Here is a 21,800-nt window from a genome sequence, read left to right on the forward strand (position 1 = left end):
AAAGAGCTTCAGCTAGGTCTTTCATCTGTTTTTTCCTTGTACGGACAGAAGTGCTTGAAGAGCCCAAGGACTTTTCTTGTGAAACCCAGGACCTCAAGACTTTGACCTGTACTTGGGATCCCGGGAGCGACACTGGCTTGTCTAAACAGCCTTCCCAAAGCTACACTTTATTTGAATCGTAAGTGAGCTTTGGTTATATTAGTGATGGATTCTTCCTTGTTTAAGGTACTTGTGACAGTGTTACAGAAAATTTGAACAAATATTTTCAAACCACCCTGCCAGGGTCAGGAAGAAATCTTTAAGTGGTCTCAGGTATACAATACTTTCTACCTGAGTTTTGTTAAAGGACAACGTAGCATAAAAATGATAAGAAAGGCCATTAATGGTGAATCATGATATGAAAATAGTTCCATGTGGTGATCTAGGTCTACCTAATTTCTACCTTTTTAAGAGTATCCAAAGTAAACTAAGGAAAGTTTTCACCACCCAAGAGGAGAAGTCAGCAATTCATCATTACACATTTAACCGCATCGGTCAAATTTTTTGAAACAATGTTTTTGTCATTGGTATTTGTTGGTGACGGATCGATGCTGTTGTGTGGAACATAGTTTGAAAGCCACTGAGTGTGTCTCAGGGATACTCAGTGGATTCAGGGATACACATCTGCGCTGACAAAAATGTAAACCCTGAAATTGTTGTGTGGTGTTGTTTTTTTTTTTTCTTTAAGATTTTCCGGGAAAAAGACACTTTGTAAACGCAGAAACTGGTGTAATTGGCAAGTAGCTCAAGACTCACAAGAAATGTATAACTTCACACTCGTGGCTGAAAACTACTTAAGAAAAAGAAGTGTCAGTATTCTTTTTAACCTGACCCAACGAGGTGAGACTTGAGTGTAGCCCACTGTGGTCACGAGCATATCTTTATTTGACACACTGTGTGATCAAGTAAATGTGCCATAGAATTTCACCTAATTCACATCCTAAGTGAAGGTTTTAGTTTATAACTTGTTTGTGCCACACTTCTCTTCATGGGTGCGTGCATGACCTATGGTCCCCATTATTTGTTTGTGTTGATAATGTAATAAACACCAACGAGCTTACCTGAAGTTCAAAATAGAAATCTGACAATAACTTACTTCATCTCCCATCCCACAGCCCCCCACCCTGCTCCTTCCACTAAGATAACAGATTTAAATCATGTGTGTGCATGTGTATGTATTCTCATTTTCTTATGAAATCCCCAAAATACTGTTTTTATTTTGTTTTAATGTATATGAGACATCAAGCTATATGTAGTAATGCTAGTAATTGCTTTTATACAATATTAAATTGCTAATATTTACCCGTATTGTTGAGTGTTGTAGTCCATTTTCACTGCTGTAGAGTATTTCATTGCGTAAATATACAGTGTTTTATTCATGCATCTCTTTTGGTGGATTTTCAGATTGTCTCAAGGTTTATGCTCTTGGATACAGTGTTAATGAGAGCATTTTGATATACATATCCAGTACACACCTAGAGTTGTAGTTGTTTTTCTTGAGTATATACCTATATACCTAAGAATGGAATTGGTGAGGACTCAGAAAATGTGAATGTTCTTCAACTTACAAGATAATGCCAAATTCGCTTCCAAAGTGGTTGTACCAGTATATTCTCTCCAAGTTGGTATTGTCACCCTTTGCATTTTTGTCAGTTGAATGGATGTTAAGTGGTATTTTGCAATGGTTTTGATCTGCACAACCCTGAAGTTGAATATCTCTGTCTATGTTTTGACCACACCCCTGCCTCTTTTATGAAATGCAGCATCTTTAAACACGTTCATTTTTTCTGGAATTCTCATACTTCTCCTTTGCCTTCTTAATTCTACACCTCATTTAGATTTCAACTTAATCATCACTTCAGTCACCTAATTACAGGGTGCCACCAATGTAGCAGGCACTGGGCATCCAGCAGTGAACAGAGTTGAGTAACTGCCCTTAATGTGTGTACATGCTAGTGTGTGTTCGGAGAGAGGGTTGAGAGAGGGGCATGGAGACACACAGTAAACGTGTAAACAAGTTAATAACATAATTTCAAGCATCGCTAAGTCCTGGAAAGAAGATAAAATTCAGTTGAGGGGTAGAGAATGCCTGGGGTGCTGCTTCAGTTGGGATGAGGGCACTGAAGGATGAGGAGGCAGAAAACATCTAGAGCATTTGGAGCAAAAGAACAGGATTTGAAAAGGCCTTGAGGTGGGAACATGCTCTGGGTGTTTCAGGCAGGGAAGAATGTCCTTGTGTCTTTCCCGTGAGAGAAAGGCGATTGGAGTGGTAGGCAGGGGCCAGGTCACACAGCAACTGTGGAAGTGCGTAAGGTGGAAGGTTTTTTTATTTCAGATATTCTATTTTTCGGTTCTAAAATTTCCATTTAATTCTTTTTTTAAAAAAAAATAGTTTCTATTTCTCTGCTGAGAAGTGTTTTCCTTCCATTCATTTCAGATGCAGTTACTTTTTTTTTTTAAATAAATTTATTTATTTATTTATTTTTGGCTGTGTTGGGTCTTCGTTGCTGCGGGCAGGCTTTTCTCTAGTTGCAGCGAGCGGGGGCTCCTCTTCATTGCGGTGCGAGGGCTTCCATGGTGGTGGCTTCTCTTGTTGCGGAGCACAGGCTGTAGGCGCGCGGGCTTCAGTAGTTGTGGCACGTGGGCTTCAGTAGTTGTGGCTTGTGGGCTCTAGAGCGCAGGCTCAGTAGTTGTGGGGCACAGGCTTAGTTAGCTGCTCCACGGCATGTGGGATCTTCCTGGACCAGAGCTTGAACCCGTGTCCCCTGCATTGGCAGGCGGATTCTTAACCACTGCACCACCAGGGAAGTCCCTGGATACATTTACTTTTACCTTATGGATCTGTTTTAAACTCTTTATCTAATTGTAGCATTCCAAGGGAGTCATCTTGAGGCATGGGTCATCTCAAAGTTGACACCTGCTGATTGTCTTTTTCCTCGAAAATTGGTGACATTTTCTCTCTTTTGGTTTTGTTTTGTATGTCTAATAATTTTGGATTGTATCCTTGACATTGTTAATGTTACTTTGGTTAGACTCTGGGTTCTGTTATATTCTCTTTGATGGGCCACTTCTCCAAGTTTTGACTCCCCTCTACATTCTTGCCTGCTTTTGTTTAATTTTAAGAGTCCTCAGTTTCTTTTTATATTTGTTCAGAGTTTCTAATATAATCAGTGAGAGAAAAGGCTATACTTGGCTTACTCCATCTTGGCTGCAAGTCTGGTTTTGTTTGCCATTTTCTCAGAAATAAACAAAAATGCTTATTGAACAAATCAATGTAAAAATGAACTGCCTATTTACCAGTCTTTTTGGATCTGTGCTTGAATTTTTTTCATTTTTTTCTTTTTTTTCTTTGCAGTTCATCCAATGACTCCCTATAACTTATTCCCTAAAAATGTTGGTGCCACAAATGCCACCATGACCTGGAAGGTACACTCCATTGGAAACAATTCCACACTTTTGTGTCAGCTTGAACTCCTTGCTGAAGGAAAAGTGATACAAGTGAGTGTTTAACTTTCTATTTTCAAAAATTTCTTTGTGTCTAAACAGAGAGACTGGTGAGTGAAATCTCTTTAGACTCTTATTTCTATGTGTGTTCAAATGATATGGGTCATCTGTTTAAAAGGTCCAGGAAATTAATCATAAACTTTTAGAGTTTAAAGATTTTTTTTTCTCAAAGAACTAGTCTTGCTACAAATCAGGTCTTACTCTGTGTGTGATTAGGCTTTGCAATGAAGTACGCTCACCAATACTTCTGTCTTCTTCTCCCCCACCCCGACCTTTTTTTTTTTTTTTTTTTTTAATTAAGCAACACAATCTTTCCATCAAGGTGAATGGTGAGTACCTCTTAAGTGAACTGGAGCCTGACACAGAATATGTGGCCCGAGTACGCTGTGCTTATACCAACCACTTCTGGAAATGGAGTGAATTGATTAGTCAGAAATTCAACACAGCTGAAGCTGGTACGTTCGGCTCCCTGACGTCCCAAGGATCTAAACTGACTGACAGGAGATGGGTGGGCTTCCCTGAGAACTTTTGTTTGTACCAAAAACTCAGGGGAAAGTATAACAACAGAGGCTTGGTACCATCTTTAAAAAAAAAAACAACAAAAAACTAAATTAAATGCCTAATGAAATGTGAGTGGGAAGATATCTACCTCAGACATTTGCCATCTGAGTTATTTCTACTGAACATTTTCTCTCTGATCTTCAATTTGCCAAAATGGTTTCTAAGCTAAAGGTATTGCTGGATTCCCGTTGGATCTGGGGCTATGTAAATTAGTATAAACTTTTAATTCAGGACTGGGGACAAACAGTAGCGTTTGTGCTGAGGAAAGCACCGATCTCATACTAAACAGCCTCGGGCTGTGTTTGGAAATGCAATGGTATTTGGAAACTTAGTCATCATTGTTCAGTCGTTCGTTCCCGTGACAACAAACTGGGAGCTGCCTTATCATGCTCTCAGGGGTCGTTTCCTCAATAATGACTGAACAGAGACTTTTTCCCCCAAATAACTATGTCTTAGACCTCAGATAAACCTCAGGAGATGAGATGGCCCAGCCTTGCTTTCACCTCCTTCCAATCCCAGATGAGAAAGTCTTACTGTTGCCCAGTTTACACAGGAAACAACTTGGGCCCCTGAACTGGGGAGACGTGCCTGGTTTGCAGAGTGAATGAAGGGCAGAGACGTGACAGCAGTAACCAGGGCAGTTGCCGTTGATCTAGTGTTTAGTATGCGCCAGACACAGCTCCAAGGGCTTGCAATGTTTTCCCCTCAAATCCTCCCACCATGCAGTAGGTCCTGTTATTATCCGCACTTGACAGATGAGGCCGTGGAGGAACAGAGAGGATGAGGAGTTTAACTGGCCCCGCTAGCAAGGGACTGAGCTGTGACGGCAGCTCAGGCCCAGGCTGGCTGACTCCAGAGCTCCACCCTGACCTGACCCAGACTGGCGTCTGCATGGCCTGTCTCTCGGGGGTGTCATTACAGCCTGGAGATCTTGTTGATTCAAGTCCTGGCTATTTTGCTGCCTAAGGAAGGATCATATATATTTATTTTACTCCATCTTATTATTTGTGTTTGTAAGCTGGTGAGTTCTTTCTGTTTCAGCCTGAGGGGAACATTTTAAAGCAGTGACTCTGATTGGCGGGCTGGTGAGGGCAGTGCACGAAAACCCACACCCAGGGCTGGTCACCAGAGGTGCGCAGCAGGCCTTCTCCCCTTGTCAGCCCCCCCGCTCCCCTCCAAGACTCCAGTCATTTTTCGTAGGGGTGTAGTCCCCTCCAGAGCCCTGTTCCTGATGGTAATTTGGTTTATTCCTCAGTTGTGTTTCATTAAAGAATTTTTACTTTATTAATACTGCATTGCTTTGGGATTTTTTTTGCGAATTTATTCCAACATTATACCTAAAATTTAGTGCAAAGAAAAATAACAGAAAGATGGCATTTTTAGCAAATAGTTTCTTTTAGATTATAGTATAAACCTGAAAAATACTTAACTTTGCTTTTGATGATGACAAGAAAATGAGATGAGTCTACTGATGGTGAATCTATAGATGTTTTTTTTCACCTTGGATAACACTTTGCTTAATGCTGGCAAAGTCAATGTTTATGCGTATTATAATCCTACTTAAGCAGAGTCATGGTGAGCAGAGCTACATGACACCATGGGAGAAATTATATTGACATAAAGATGGAGCACCGTCAGCTGTGCTGCAGTTCTCTTTTCTTGCAAGTAGTCACGTACCAACCAGCTGACGATTCTGCATTGAGCTTGGGGTCTCTCATTGAGTATTTCAGTACGTTTTTGATATAATATTGGCTTCTCCGACGGCTTGTTGAGAAAATTGAAATCTGCCTCTAATAGATTTTAAAAATATATGGTCACCTTTACGTTAAGTAGAAAGTGTCAGCAACTAAGGGGGAAAAAAAAGGACTTTCTTAAATTTCAATTATTGGGGACTGTAAACTATATTTTTATGAAACAGAGAACTAAATTTGTATGTGTTATGTTGCAAAACAATGCTTCTTGCACAGAGATGTGTTGAAGCAAATCATAAATCACTGGTCCTACAGTTTACTGGCAAGAAAGACAAAGAAGCAAGCTCTTCTAGAACAGAGTGGGGAGAGGCATGCCAGGGGGAGGCGTGCAGCCAGTGCCCTGAGGGTCCACACGCAGGCAGCTGGCCCAGGCCAGGAACTTGGGGGGTGGGCGTGCATGGGGAGGAGGGTGACAAGGAAGGGGTCCCAGGCTCTAACTCCAGCGACAGGCCAGCCTGTGTGCAGTTAGGAACTCGGGGAAGAGTGCAGCCTTCCCCTGGGGCTCTCCACTTGAGTGTGTCCATTGCAACCTTCGCAAGTGGGGCAAGGAAATAGCAACAGTCTGCTGCTCCTAGAAATTCCAAATATGGGAAATTTACCTAACTAACCTCCTAGAATTGGACTGGCAAAGGATTCCAAAATTCCTTGGTGGCTTCCAGAAGCTCTGAGGCTTGAGTTCACAAAGGCCCCATGTGATGTCCCATTCAGATGTAGCCGCCCTTTTGTAAAGCACCTACTGTGTGCCCCTAGTGAGGCAAGACGAGTATGGCCGCGGCCAAGAAGTCACAGAGAGTGAAAAAGCGAGAAGCAGGCTCAGGCAGGACAGGCCGTGGTCACTTGTGTTGACGAAACTAGAGAAAGGATGAATGTATTGTTGTATGTGCATATTGTGACCCTAGAGCTTTTCTTTGGTAAATTTCAGCTCCCTCAGAGGCTCCCGATGTCTGGAGAAACATGAAGATGGTGTCGGGACATCCTACTGTGAGTTTATTCTGGAAGGTGAGATGCAGACGTTCAAAGAGACAGATTTTTGCTTGGCAGTTATCTTTCACTGAAACTAGACATTGGTGCAGTCTTCTGATTGGGAGGGCTCTTAACATGAATCCAGTAGAATTTCTTACCGAGTGGAGGAATCCCCGCTCCATCCACATCCATGTCCCCAACGCTAGACCAGTAACTCCTTCCTCAGCAGCCTCTTGCACAGGTGGCCAGTTCTGATTGTTAGAACTGCATCTCCTAACTTCTCCTCAGGCCTGCCCCTAACATCTGCAGGGCCCAGTTCATGAGTATAAGTGGAGAAATATATACCGTAATTAAAAGTTATGAATATTTAAATATTCAGAGTACTTATATTTAAAAGTTATAAGTCAAGCTAAAAAACTGCAATATAAAATTAATCTTGTCCTTCTATCTTAACTGACATGCCTTCATGACAACATGGAAGCCCTGGTTTGCGTTAAGAACTCTCGGATCCCTCAGTGTTTGATGCTAAAGCATGGCCATGCTGAGGGAGCTGGCCCCCGGCCACAGGCCACCCCAGTCTTCTTCCCATCTCCACTCCGGTCCTCCCCACCAGGGAGGACCCCCATGCACACACATGTGGACGTGCCAGTCTGTACGTCCAGGTTTTGTCCACACCCCAAGCCAACAGTTGCCCCAGCCCAATCTCAGGTCTGGGGGTGCACACACCAGGGGCACTGTCTGTCCTCGGGAAGGTAGGCCGGAGGTTCAGGCCCCTCTCATCTGGGTCTACTCCTGTCTTTACCACTCCGTACTCACTGAGTGTGTTTTAATCCAGGCTAAAGAGTCCCCCTTTCCTGACTTGGTCACTCCTCTCTGGACACAATATGCTCTTGAGCTCTCCCCCAAATGATCCTATTCTCTGCTCAATTTTAGTTAGAATGGAATGTCTGATTTCAAGCTTGGTTTAGAAGGTTATTTTCTCTCTTAAGCTGTTTTAATTTGCCCGGTGTGTGTGTATGTGTGTGTGTGTGTGTGTGTGCAATCAAGGGACAGAAAAGATGAAAAAGAAATTAAGCAAACTCTTTTCAGAGGAAAGCCCGTTTTGAAATGATTGTCAATATTTTTTTCAGCCACTTTCGAAAGTGCATGCCAACGGGAAGATCCTATTCTATAAAGTAATTGTAGAAAATCTAGACAAGCCATCCAGGTTAGAGGTCCTCTCCATCCCTGCTCCCGCCAGCAGCACAGAACTAACCCTCGATCAGTGTTCTTACCAAATCCATGTCACAGCTCACAACAGTGTGGGCCCTTCTCCTGCTTCCGTAACTGTCGTTTCTGGAGACCCTGGAAACGGTGAGTGTTTTTGGTTTTGTTTTTCTTCTCTAGAAAAATGTTGACGGTGTTATTAGGCAGAGATGGATAAATTAGAAAGACAGTAATTTGGGGAGACAAAAGATCTAGCTGCCAAACACTGTCCATCATTTTCTTTGGGTTCAGGCATGTCAGCGGGTTTCTGGCGCAGTCCTCCTTTGTGTGGGAAGAAGATTTCAGCCATAGCTCAGGGATTCTTGCACCAACTTGGGAAATTGTCTCAAATTTATTCAGATAAATGCAACACCAACAAACAGTCCCAACTGAGTGTTAGAGCTGGTATGAAAGTGCTTTGTGGCTTATGAAATATGAGGTGCGTTTATTATATGGCAGAATATTTTGTCAGTCTTGGCCACCTATAAAGAGCCCATGAACATTTCTGGACATCATGAGGAGAGCTAGCATCATCTTTCGAGACGGGCTTTGCCAAAGCTGTGGAATAAAATGGTGATAACTGGCTAAACCCTTAGCCTGTGAGAGACCAAACAAGGTGGAAATGACATTACATGTACAATTAATAATGGTGTAAATTTCCTTCTTGGGAGAGCTGTGAAAAGAGGTTGGCTGCACTAACCCCCCCCCGCCAGCAGTACACACTCTGAGACACTGCACACTTGGACATGACCCAACAGACATCCTAAGGTCATTCATGAACCTTGCAAGAATGTCACCCTTCAGTTACTGCTATAAAAATTTTCAGACCCTGCTTGTAGGGTTATGTCACATTGCTTTATACCTATCATTCAAATTAGGCTTAAATTTAGGTTAAGTGGGCTAGATTAGAGGGTGTTATTATTTTGTTTTATTTATTTTGTTTAAGAACTATCCAGTGTGTCAAGAAAAAGAAATTGGGATTGTGCCACAGGAGAAAAACTAAGGAGTTACTTAACATAATCTTTGCTTGTCAAGAACTGTATTAGAGAAGGAAGTGAATAGTTGTATTCTGTCTTTATTAGGGCCAGAACGGGAAAGGTGGGCATTTCATTCACCCTGGGGGAGTTGATAGATTTAAAAAAACACTGCCTCCAGTGAGGCTCAGCTCAAACAACTCTGCTGAACAGTATTATCTGTTTGGGGTCATCCGTATCTGTGGGTTCCTACCATACCTTCCTTCCCCATGCCCTGCCTTTAGAACCCATTCCTTCCCCTTGTGAGGCCCTATCCAGCTTCCCTGATGTGGTCCACATTCTTAAGTCTCTAGAGTGGATAAAGTCACTGATGTGCTACGAGACAGACCAAGGAGGTTTAGCCAATTCACACTAGAGTGTGAATGACTGAAGGAAAAAAAAATAGATTCCCTTTCTCTTTCCCTCTACCTCCACTCCTCAAAACATATTTGCAATTTTAAAGAAGCAGCTTAGTAAGAGTCATGCTTCTAAGTTTGGGGTGAAATTTTAGTCAGTGTGAATAAGTGAAGTAGAAAATGTCAGTTTTAATATGAAAGAGATTTGTCTCTCTGATGAAGGAAGACAGAGAAGCCATGTGGGTAGGATAGGCACAGGCCTTCTTGGGGAACCTCTCGCCTCATACCTGGGGCTGCACATTCCTTTCGGTGTTCCCAGCTGGGTGATAACTTGGTGCCCTAGAAAATGTAATAGCACCCTGCTTTCGCATCAGTGTTCAGCTATAATTAGAATTGCCAGATAAAATAAAAGATGCCCAGTTAAATATGAATTGCAGAGAAGCAACAAGTACATTTGGAGTGTTAAGTCTGTCCCATGTAACATTTGCGCCACGCTGGCTGCCTCTCTGAACAGCTGCTTGCAGGTCCACCCCTTGATCAGAGTCTGCTTTCACTCGAGTGACCACCAGGGACCACTGCCCTCTGAACAGTGGCAGGCTGTGGAGTCAGCCTCGGAAATAGGAGAAATTCTCATCCCTCAATATCTAGGCTGACCCGCTTGAAATCAGTAGCACTGTAGTCCATTGAGACCATATCACCTTTTTTCCAATTGTCAGACCTTAGGAAAACTACCCTGGTGCATCAAATACGTTGAGGTGGTGTCCTAGGTCATAAGTAGTGTGCACATCCGTTCATAGTCTGGCTTAGTACATACCTGAATTGTTCTTTCCTTTTTTCTCCACACTCACCTCAGTTTCTGCCCCTAACATCTAGGAGACAGTAGTTAGTTCAGGGGCAGCCAGCATTATGTGGGACAATTAAGCCAAATTATTCATTCATTCAACAGATGATTTTTGAAAGCAGATCAAGTACCAGACACAGTTCTAGGTCAAGGGTCAACAACTTTTTCGGTAAAGGGGCAGAGAGTAAATATTTTAGGCATTGTAGACCAGACAGTCTCCAATCTATATTCTGTATTCTTTGTCTGTTTTTAAAAACTCTTTAAAAATCTTAAAACCAGTCCTAGCTTAAGGGTCATATAAAAACAAGCTTCCGAGGCTGGATTTGTCCTGCTGGCGGTGGTTTGCTGGTCCCTGTTTTAGGGGCTGACGTCCCTTTGGGTCTCAGAAGATCAGGACAAGGGGCATCTGAAGGGCAGGTGTGAATGATTGTTGGGAGTGAGAGGCAGGAAGACATCCCTCCTGCCCTAACCCAAGCCCCGTAGCAGTTGCAGAGGTAGGGCTCTTACCTGCTAGATGCACTGCATGTTCACGTTTATTTTCTTCTTTAGATATTTTTGCAAAATGTACAATTAATTAAATCTGAAGCATTGCCCTCTTTGTATGTACAGAAGAGGTTGAAAGCGGAAGAGTTAATGGCACAGAGGATGGATTTTCTGTGTCTTGGAAACCCCAATCTGGAGATGCCACAGGCTACGTGGTGGAGTGGTGTGATGGTCCCCAGGACCTGCCCTGTGTTCTCCAGTGGAAAAACCTAGGCCCCAATACCACAAGCACAGTCATTAGCTCGGGTAAGAAGAACTTTCTGTATTACCATGCTGCTCCATTCGCCTGGCAGCAACTTCAACAGGGATTTCTGGATCATCTCAGGTACTTTGTGCTCAACTGATAACTACAAATCCAGCGTGGGTCTTGGAGTTCAAATTTTGCGGTGATGTGGTCTAAGTTTTGACCTTTATATCTACTTTTACAGAGACTATCTGGACCGAAGGCTGGCATAGGTGTTCATGAGGTTCATGAATTTGTTCAGCAGTGAGTCAGCAGTCTCAAATGAATGGCAGAGGGACATTATAACAGTTGTCCTGAGAGCTTTTACAAAAGCAAAGAAGTGTGTGGATTTGGGAGACATAGGAGTAGAGTTGATGGGAGTCGATTATCGACTCCTTCAGTTTCAATGGAACATATAGAACTTGGTCTCTTTCCTCCCACACTGGATTTGTCATTTCGAGATTACTAGTGTAGCAGTTAAAGGAGCCTAGGTTTGTGGCTTGATGGGGGGGTTGGTGGCGCCATCTGCTGGGCTCAAGATAAAGATGTGGGAATTGTCCGGGTCCAGAGGGTGATTGATGAGACTCCAGGAGGGCATTCAGTGGCTGGTGGGGAGTGAGGAGGCGAGTCTTCCCTCTGCTTGAGCAGTGTCAGTGGCATGGTTCAGAGGTGTGGGGTGAGGGGAAAGTGAGGTACTGGAAGCAAATCTTCCAGACGCTTGCCCTTCGTGGGCAGAGAGAAGGCCAGTCGCTGGCAGGGGATTTGGAGTCAAAGGAGAGTTTTACATGGTTTTCTGTGTCTGGTTGAATTCTGCACCCAGTTGCATGCACGTGGATAAGGGCATGTTTGCGAGCTCTTGATCAAGAGGATGATGTAGAGGACAGTCGCCCAGACGTCGTCGGAAATGCTGGAGGATTCAGGGGAAGGAGGGAAGATGGTGGAGATGAAGGGCAGAAACCCCGAGGAGGAAATTCTTAAGGGGACACAAATTCATTTTTCATTCTTCTTCTTTTCAGAAGTAAAGAGAATGGCATCCTGTGTTATTGAAAATCTGTTGACTTTTCTTCTCTAGGTGCTTTTAGACCAGGGGTTCGATACAACTTCAGAATTTATGAAATTTCTGCAAAAAGGATGGCTCATTTATTAGAGAAAAAAGCAGGATACTTGGAGGAACTGGGTAAGTTTAAAGCATTTAATGTGTCCATTGTTCAGAACAATCCAGAAACTCTTCACTTTGGGTTTAGGAAGATTACAGCACCTTTCCTAATTTTCAGTGTCCTGTTTATTCTGGCAATGGGGTTTTTTAAAAAGTTATTTTTTAATCATACAAATATAAAACATTTTCATTAAAGACAATTCATAAGATGTTATGCAAAAGAAGACAAAATCATTGCTAATTTTACCACCCAAGGGCAAATATCCAGAGTTAATATTTTATGTGTATCCTTTCTCAGTACAGATATACACTTTCAAATAAAAATGGGATCTTTTTTATTACTACTCTATGCAGTTTTGTAAAGTACTTTTTGACTCATGTCACTAAGTAATATTTAACTGTATCATTTTTTAGTACTGCAAAGTGCCTCATGGTTTGCATATGTCAAATCACCTGTCGTTGGACTTTTAGGATGATTACAAAAATATTTCTCAATTAAAAACTATAAAATTCACCTTCAGTTATCTTGCAGTCTCAAATACTCAATCTCTCTCTTCTTTCTTGGCCAAATCTCTTATACCCTGTCTGACTCACCATCATTTTAGCTGAATCTTTATCCATTGCTCTGATAATGGTTTTTCAACAAAGTCCCGGAAGTAGAATACTCGAGCCAAAAGGTTTGAACTTCTTAAATACAATTTTACAATTTTTAAGACTTTTGGTAGATATTGTGAAATCGCTGCCCCCCCAGAAATTGTACCATGATCCCACCAGCAGTGTGGGGGAGTTTTGATCCTCCCATGTGGTTGCTAATTCACCTTCTCGGCATCCAGGGTCTCACACCCACTGGAAGCTGGGCAGCTGTGTCCTTGATTGCCTCTCACCAATCAGACCAGCTCTTGGGGTTCTCCGTTGGGTGGGAGCTGCCCCAGACAGGCAGGAGGGGTGTGTTGTGTGTTTTGGCAGACATAGGCCAGGTGTGCACCAGCGTATGTGCTGAAGCAGGCTCTCAGGGAAGCCTCAGAATAAACGCTTTCCGATTCTCCCTGTGACACTTGGACAATTGTGCATTGCTGCCACCTGGGAACTAGAGTTCTTCAAAGTTGCCCATACCTCTTCAAACATAACCCTTCCTCCTCCTCCCTTCCTCCCTACTTCAGTTCATCCTCCCAAACACTGTTGAGAATTCAGACTCAGAATGAAGTCTAGGAAAGCCTTTCTTTTTTGCTGTGTGACCTTGCCAAGTTACTGAATCTCTCTGGGCATCCATTTCTACATCTGAGAGAGGTAAGGCTTGAACAAGATGATTGCTCAACTCCTTCCCAGCTCTCACGAACTAAGTCAGGGCATACATCCTCTAGAGAAAAAGATGAGACTCCTTCACTTGGCACACACGCCTACAGAGTGGGCCGTGGTTCTGCTTTCAGTTTACACCAGTGCGCTGAGACTCTTTCCAAATCGTAAATCTTACATTATCCCAACTTCCTTTCCTAGCTCCTTCAGACAACCCTCAAGTGGTCATGAGTAACTTGACCTCCCACTCCTTCACTCTGAGTTGGAAGGATTATTCCACTGAATCCCAACCTGGCTTTATACAAGGATACCATGTCTACCTGAAACCCAAGGCGGGGGAGCAGTGCCCCCCGGCATTTGAAAAGACAGTTCTTCCAGGTGACAATTTTTTTTTTTTGGTCTGTTTACCGTTTCAAGGTCTCATTATTTGAAATCATTGGAAAGGCTGCCGGCTGTCTCTGACTGTGGCCAGGCTGAATTCTGTGCTCACGTGCTTTTATGACGGAATGGTGTTCTTAAACAAATTAGTAGGGTGGACAAGACGATGGGGGCCAGGATTTTAACTTACTTAAAAACAGTGTGGCCCAGTATTTTTAGAAGCACCTGAAATACCCTCAGCTCCTTAAGAAAACCTACCACTTAGGAAACGTTCTTGCTAACCTCATTTTCTTTTTTTCTTTGACTTCATTAAAGTTTATTAAAATGTATATCTAAGTAGCTCTGGCAGGCTCTTACTCTCTCTCTGGCAGGTTTGAGTGCTTCCCCTGGATCAGGAACATCCCTTGTTTAGTGGGGTGCTTGCTTTGCTTGCCATCTCCCAAATATTTTACCAGTGTCCCCAGTGTGATGAAATTATGATTTCATTTTTGGTTGGTTTAGAAATGTTGGCAGTGCCAAGTCAACAAGAGTATTAGTGCCCCACTGTCTCACAAGATCTTTATCACGCTCTTAATAGTTTTTTATTCTTGAAAAAAAAAATTTTTTTTTTTAAACCCCACAGAGGATTCAGTATGTTGCAAACACACAACTGACAACCCGGAACAAAAGACATTTGTTGTGGAAAACCTACAGCCGGAATCCGTCTATGAGTTTTTCGTCACTCCTTACACAAGTGTTGGCGAGGGTCCCCTGGATGCCTTCACAAAGATCACAACTCCGGATGAATACTGTGAGTTTTTCCAAATCAAAACTCTTAGCAGTTCCTGGGAAACTGACAGATGACACACACATGGCCATGGGTTTTGTCTAGATCGGGAACTTTTAAACCTTTCTTCTCTGTCTTTCTTTCTGTGTCTGTCTCTTTGTTTCTCTAGATGAAACTCACCAAAAAAAAAAAAAAAAAAAAAGGAAATGTTACACAGGATCCCACTACATAAAATAGATAAGAGTGAAGCTAATGCAACTGATCTATGACCTGGAACCTTCCTCTTGCCTCTCTCTGGCCCCTGAGGCACTTCTCTGGAACTCAGTCCCAGAATAGTTTGAAAATCACTGATGGCGTATTTTAGTGTTGACTTGGGAAGAGCCTTATGAGTTCTGTCTGGAGAGGGGTGGGGATGTTTTTCTCAGCAGAACTGCTCTCTGCAGCCAGCCTTCTGGCTGGTTTCTCTCAGTGGCAAATTACCGGCTTCCTGACCTTGCCTCTCTGGGGGTACTAGAAGGTGCGGTGGGGCAAGCAGTGTTGGTTCATGAACCCGGTGTTTGCAGATTTGATGGAGAAAGCGTGAGATAAAGAGAGCCATCCTTTCAAAATGCATTTGGCTTGAAAGATGGAGAAAGAAGAGGAAGGGAGAAGAATGGCAGGTTACTGGTAAATAAGATTCTGCCGGTAAATCCTGCCCTCCAACAAAGAGGAAGGTGGTGGGAGAAAACAGATACTGACGGAGGAAGCGGGGAAAGTAGGTAGCAGATAGGGCATCATAGGAGGTCCACGCTGGAAAGGACCTCTCAAGATACTCCTCCATGAAAAACAAATAGGCTAAAATATCTGCCTGAGTTGCCAAGTGGCGGAAGGTAGGGCTCTGGGGATGGGGTGGGCTCGTCAGGTAGAACCACTGGCCCTGGCTGCCTGACTGGTGATGAGGATGCCCGTGACCACAGTGGCAGGTTGGGGCTGAAACATGGCCCCAGGTCTCTAAGCCAAAGGCCAGAACTCTCATAGTCAGGTTAAGATTTCAGTCAACAACTCACATTACTTGAGCATGCTTGCCATTTTAGAGTTAATTTTAAATTTATTTTCAGGCTATTTTTCTTCCAGCTTCAGTATTTACTTGGCTGGTAGAGGTGTGTGTATGAGTATGTGTAAGACACACACACACACACACATATAATACATATGATTATCTTTATCTCAAGTATATTTTCTAGACTTCATTTATTTCCCTTACTCATGAGAAACCTCCTTAGCCTTGGCTGTGACTCGATTATATTGATTATTATGAAAAAGTAAACTAAATTGCTGCATAATTGCAGCAGTGAGAATGACAGTCCACAGTTACAAAAATAGTATGGAGGACTCACAAATGCAATGGTGAGTGACAGAAGCTGGGCCCCGCTCTTGCTGCACAATTCCACGCATAGAGTATAGACAGAGGCAAATGCTGTTTATGTGGCTGAAAGGCAGGATAGTGGTTACCCTGGGAGGGGAAGATGCCTGGATGGGGACACTGGGGGACTCTCGGGGGAGCTGGTAACGTTCTTTTTCTTGATCTGGGTACTGGTTACGTGGGTATGTTCAGTTTGTGAAAACTCATTGAGCTGTACACTTAGGAGCACTTTTCTGTATGCACATATTATACTTCAACAGAAAGTTTAGCAAAGCCTGTCTGAAGTTTGGAAACTACTATGGGTAGCTCCCCAGGCTTCTTCTCAGATACATTACAAATTCGTAGTTTAACCAAATTTTAAAACCAATTGTAGTCATCACAAGTACTGCTCTTGAGAGCAAGGTGTTCTTTTTTTTTAAAAAAAAAAGCATACGTGTACTGATTTATTTACTTTTATTTATTTATTTTTGGCTGTGTTAGGTCTTCGTTGCTGCATGCAGGCTTTCTCTAGTTGTGGCGAGCGGGGGCTACTCTTCACTGTGGTACACGGGCTTCTCATTGCAGTAGCTTCTCTTGTTGTGGAACACAGGCTCTAGGTGCACAGGCTTCAGTAGTTGTGGCACGTGGGCTCAGTAGCTGTGGCACACGGGCTTTAGAGTGCAGGCTCAGTAGCTGTGGCGCATGGGCTTAGTTGCTCCGCGGCATGTGGGATCTTCCCAGACTCGAATCCGTGTCCCCTGCATTGGCAGGTGGATTCTTAACCACTGCGCCACCAGGGAAGTCTGAGAGCAAGGTGTTCTTTAGTGGTGTCAGGAGGAGTTTCTTTCGCCTTACCTGGTGTCAGGGATAATTTTAGGCCAGTTGTCGAGGTGCTTTCTCTGCCACCCTCTTACCTTCCCATGTCCTTTTCTCCAGAGCCCTGTGCTTCCTCAGAGCACTGGGTTGGGCCTGCCCTCCCTGACAAAACTCCAGCGTTACCCACCAGCACCACAAGTCAGGCCCCATTCCTGCAGGACAGCTGGCGAGGGGGATGAGGAGGGCAGGGAGGCAAAGGGATTGAACAGAAATATATGTACATGTGAATGACTGTCAGCCTCCAAAGCCCTTCATGTGATTTGCTCTTATAAAAGAGGATGTTTACCAACCCAGCTGAACTATTCTTCGGTGGATTTGCAAGCGGTGAGACCAGGAAGATGGACATTTATGAAAATGAAGTACAGGTTGACATATCTGAGAAATAAAAATAGAATAATTATCCCAGGTGATGATTTAGGTAATTTTCTCAGAGCCTAACTAGAAGGGGTGCATTCGTCAATTTTTGACGTGTAATAAAATACCTCAAAATCTCAATGGCATACAAACACAAATCTCTCTTTTGATGCTCCTGGCTTGGCTGATGTAGGCTGGGCCAGCTGGGACTCCAAGCTTCAGGCAGGTTTGTTCCATGTAGCTTCACCCTGAGGCTTAGGCTGAAGGGACAGTGGCTCTGAGGGACCAACTCTTCTCAGATTGGGTCACAGGAACACAAGAGAGCAAGCCAACTACAAGCACACTGAACGCAGCTACCAACCAGCATGACCACTACTCACCTCCCACTGGCCAAACCAAGTCACGTGGCTGAGCCCCCAAGTCAAGGGTGTGGAGTATAATTCTCATACAGGGAGGGAGTAAAGAATGGGGAGTAATGATCCAGTCTGTCAGGGGAGGTAATGAGTTTGAGTCACAAGTGTTGAGGGCAAATGGCTCCCTGTGTTGGCTGGTTGGTCTCACTGCCCTGCCCCCCAGCAGTCAGACAGAACTCATATTGAATCTTGCACAAATAGAGTTTTGAGGAATAAAAGACATGTAAAACTTATTTTTATTCCTTTGAGGGAAAAGCAGTCATTAAAAATATCACTTTCTTTTTCCTCTCCAGCCCACATACTGATACGCATCATCCTGCCCATGATTTTCTGCGTTTTGATCGTCATGATAATTTGCTACTTAAAAAGTCAGTGGTAAGTGTGCGGGGAAGGTTTTATCCAAGAAGGAGTCAAAGAAAAATGTAGAAAGGAGACAGAAGTCACACCTGATAATGTGAGGAAAAGTGCTGAAAAGGAAAGAACAAAGGAGGATTTGGTGGAAATGTGATAAGTTTTAAACAATCTTGTTTATCAATAGATAAGCAATAAATCAATACATAAGGAAACCAGACTTCCCTGGTGGCGCAGTGGTTAAGAATCCACCTGCCAATGCAGGGGACGCGGGTTCGAGCCCTGGTCCGGGAAGATCCCACATGCCGTGGAGCAACTAAGCCCACGTGCCACAACTACTGAGCCTGCGCTCTAGAGCCCGTGAGCCACAACTACTGAGCCTGCGTGCCACAACTACTGAAGCCTGCGCACCCTAGAGCCCACGTGCCGCAACTACTGAGCCTGTGCTCTAGAGCCCGCGAGCCACAACTACTGAGCCTGCACACCACAACTACTGAAGCCTATGCGCCCTAGAGCCCACGTGCTGCAACTACTGAAGCCCTTGCACTCTAGGGCCCGCGTGCCACAACTACTGAGCCTGCGTGCCGCAACTGCTGAAGCCCGCGCACCTAGAGCCCGTGCTCCGCAACAAGAGATGACACTACAATGAGAAGCCCACGCGCCTCAACTAGAGATAGCCCGCGCACAGCAACGAAGACCCAATGCAGCCAAAAAAAATAATAATAAGGAAACCAACTATTTTAAAATGTTGCAAAATTTGTTCAATAGCAATAGCTAATATTTATATTTCACTTACCATGTACTTGGAAGTGTTCTAAGTGCTTTACATATAACAATTCATTTAATGCTTCCAATACCACCATCACCACCGTAATGATCTCCACTGAACCACTAAGGAAATTAAAGCATAGAAGGGTTAAAAAGCTTGCTTAAGGTTACAGTGTTAATGAGTGATTGATAGAGCACGGATTAGAGCCCAGGAATCTGACTCCAGAGTTCTCACTCTTAACCATTCCACTATATTGCAAAATTCAGTCTAATTTTCACTGTTTTTCTAGGCTGAAGGAGAAGTGTTATCCTGACATTCCAGACCCTTACAAGAGCAGTGTCCTGTCATTAATAAAATCCAAGGTAAATGCTGGGAAATTGTATGGATACTCATATACTTGTTAAAGAGCAACCCAGGGCTGGGGCTATAATAATCATACACTCCTAGACCTTCTCAGGAAGATGTCACAAAGCAAAAGCCTCTTCTGCTCCCATAGCCATGAAAGGGTTGAACGCAGCTTTGATTTCTTCTGTCTGGGGATACCTTTTGGTTTTCAACATCACCTCCAGTTAACTTGTGACCAGGATAAAACCACAAAAAAATTGAAGCTCTAAGTGCGTTTCACATACTTTATATACTGTGATACACACACACACACACATTATCTTTGCACATTTTCTGTTTCTGTTCCAGGAGAATCCTCATCTAACAATAATGAATGTCAGTGACTGTGTTCCAGATGCTATTGAAGTTATAAACAAGCCGGAAGGGAGTAAGATACAGTTCTTAGGCACTAGGAAGTCACTCACAGAAACTGAATTTACTAAGCCTGCCTACATTTACCTCCTTCCGACAGAGAAGAACTACTCTGGCCCTGGACCTTGCATCTGTTTTGAGAACTTCACCTATAATCAGGCAGCTTCTGACTTTGCTTCTTGTGGACATTTCCCAGTAACCCCTCAAGCCCCACTACATCAGCTGGGACCATTGACTTCACCTGAAAATTTACTAAAGGCACTGGAACAAAATTACATGAATTCCCTGGGAGAAATCCCAGCCGGAGAAGGTAATTTGAATTATGTGTCCCAGTTGGCTTCACCCACCTCTGGAGACAAGGACAGCCTGCCAACAAACCCACCAGAGCCAGCACTCTGTTCGGAGTATAAAATGCAAATGGCCATACCCCTGGGTCTTGCCTCTGCTCCCCCAAGCGAGAATAGCAGCCTCTCCTCCACTACCCTTTTAGGTCAAGGTGAACACTGCCGCTAAGCAGTGTACCCATTTCATATCCTTATGCTACACAGACCCTAGGAGAAGCATAGCCGGCACCATTCCATCACCAGATACCTCGGGGCTTAATCCCAGTGAGCTATCATCACCATTGTCAGGTCTGATTTATATAATCTTGCTAGGTTTTGAAGGTCAGAAGCTATGAAACTTAACATTCATCCTTGGAGCAGGCTCACCGTAGAAATGGCAGGATCGTGGGAACAGGCTCACCTTGCTGCTGCGTGTTCCACGTTCACCTTTATAACAGCAGACTTGGCACTTGACATAGGGATAGACCCCATCCACTCAGTACTGGACAGGTCCTTGAAGTTCAGTTTTTAGTGAGAAAGTATTTCCATTAAGTTTTACCCCACATTTAATATCTTGAAGAGTAAAGGAACTAGATTTCAGGCTTTAATAAAGGCTACAGAAGATTCGTTACTGGAGCATAAATTGTCAATGTTAATTTATTCTGGGTGTGTTTAATGAAGAAGTCACAGCTATTTGAGACCAAAACAGATTTTAGACTTGCCTTGAAGTGATGATAATTTGTAGTTCATTGATGTAGTAAAATGAACTCTTCCTATTAGACCTTATCTAATAGGTAAGACATGCGAATGAATCGACGAGATCCCCACAATTGTCCTTCTGTTTAGTTTACCACGGTTAAAGAGTGGGACTGGCATGGAACCCCTGCCTCAGTGTCAAGATTATAGCACGCCTACTTAGTAGGCACGTCTTCTACCACAATTTTTGATGACTACCTCAGAACAGATAAAAGGAAAATGTCATTAATTCCATTCACATTTATGGTTCCTCCTTTTTTCAAGAACTCTGATATATAAATGACCTATTTTCAGTAAGCATCTTTTGGACTCTGCAGTAGGTTGTCTGGGTCAAGATAATGCCTTCACTGTCTCCTTATATTTCTATTATGCTAACATAATAAAGTGAAACCTCATTGTTGAACATCATTTAGATATAACTGCAAAAGGCTAAATGGAGTGGGAACTCCTGTAGTGGCTCAGCAGCAGCTTTGTCTCTTTGAACCAATATATGCAAAGCATATACCTGGTACATAGCAGGTGTTCAATCATGCTAGAGTTCCTTTCTCTTCTTTCTGCCCGACAACCCTTAATGTTTACTTATCACACTTCTAAACAAGCACAATTAGGGGCCCCTTTTTCTTTGTTGTGGTGGAGATGGCGCTGCCTGTGCTTCTGGTACCGAATGCCCTGTGCTGTGCCATTCCACACTGTGAAGAATGAGAGAGAAGGAGCCACAGCTGAAAGGAAGATGGCTGTCAACTGACCTAAATATACACAAACCCGGACGTCTGTTCAGGCTTTTCAACTTTTTCCTTCCATATAACTAAGCCTTTGGCTGAATAATGGGCTATGTACACCTAACATAGTACAAACGAGTATCTTGATGAAGAGTTTTGAGAAGACTCTGGGGCCAGTATTGTTATCATTTAGCCTCTTTGAGTTTGTCATGACGCAATTATAAAAGTACATAGAAACATCAATGACAGTGATGATTGATTTGTAAATAGTATCTTTCATAAAGATTTTCTTTAAAAAAAAATAATCCACAAAACCTTGAAGTCATTTTTGTTGCAATAAGTTTTAATTAAAATATTTCGCCATTGCATTATTTTGTTTTCTCTACCCCAATGAAATGAAAATCTTAACAATTATTATAGCCGATAAATAAGCTTACTAGAAATGTAAATTCCTGGGTACCAGTGCAAAT

The 21,800-nt window shown here is 43.2% G+C and overlaps 1 protein-coding gene across 5 annotated transcripts in view; it reads left to right on the forward strand.

Moving 5' to 3' along the window:
* The window catches only part of OSMR (oncostatin M receptor), a 63,577-nt gene extending 42,000 nt beyond the window's left edge, over positions 1-21,577 (forward strand). For 3 of the 5 annotated variants that reach the window (XM_061189200.1, XM_061189202.1, XM_061189203.1), the window contains 13 exons: positions 49-178; positions 728-879; positions 3,395-3,537; positions 3,845-3,998; positions 6,778-6,854; positions 7,949-8,171; positions 10,883-11,062; positions 12,112-12,216; positions 13,690-13,866; positions 14,489-14,656; positions 17,950-18,031; positions 19,066-19,138; positions 19,470-21,577. In XM_061189200.1, the coding sequence (XP_061045183.1) occupies positions 49-178; positions 728-879; positions 3,395-3,537; positions 3,845-3,998; positions 6,778-6,854; positions 7,949-8,171; positions 10,883-11,062; positions 12,112-12,216; positions 13,690-13,866; positions 14,489-14,656; positions 17,950-18,031; positions 19,066-19,138; positions 19,470-20,045 (2,240 nt within the window). In that variant the 3' untranslated portion in view covers positions 20,046-21,577. Of the gene's footprint in view, positions 1-48; positions 179-727; positions 880-3,394; positions 3,538-3,844; positions 3,999-6,777; positions 6,855-7,948; positions 8,172-10,882; positions 11,063-12,111; positions 12,217-13,689; positions 13,867-14,488; positions 14,657-17,949; positions 18,032-19,065; positions 19,139-19,469 lie in introns of those variants that run through there. The other 2 variants (XM_061189201.1, XM_061189204.1) reach the window with 2 other exon arrangements.
* Positions 21,578-21,800: the final 223 nt, after the last annotated feature.

This window comes from Eubalaena glacialis, chromosome 4, assembly GCF_028564815.1.
Source record: "Eubalaena glacialis isolate mEubGla1 chromosome 4, mEubGla1.1.hap2.+ XY, whole genome shotgun sequence".
Taxonomy (NCBI): domain Eukaryota; kingdom Metazoa; phylum Chordata; class Mammalia; order Artiodactyla; family Balaenidae; genus Eubalaena; species Eubalaena glacialis.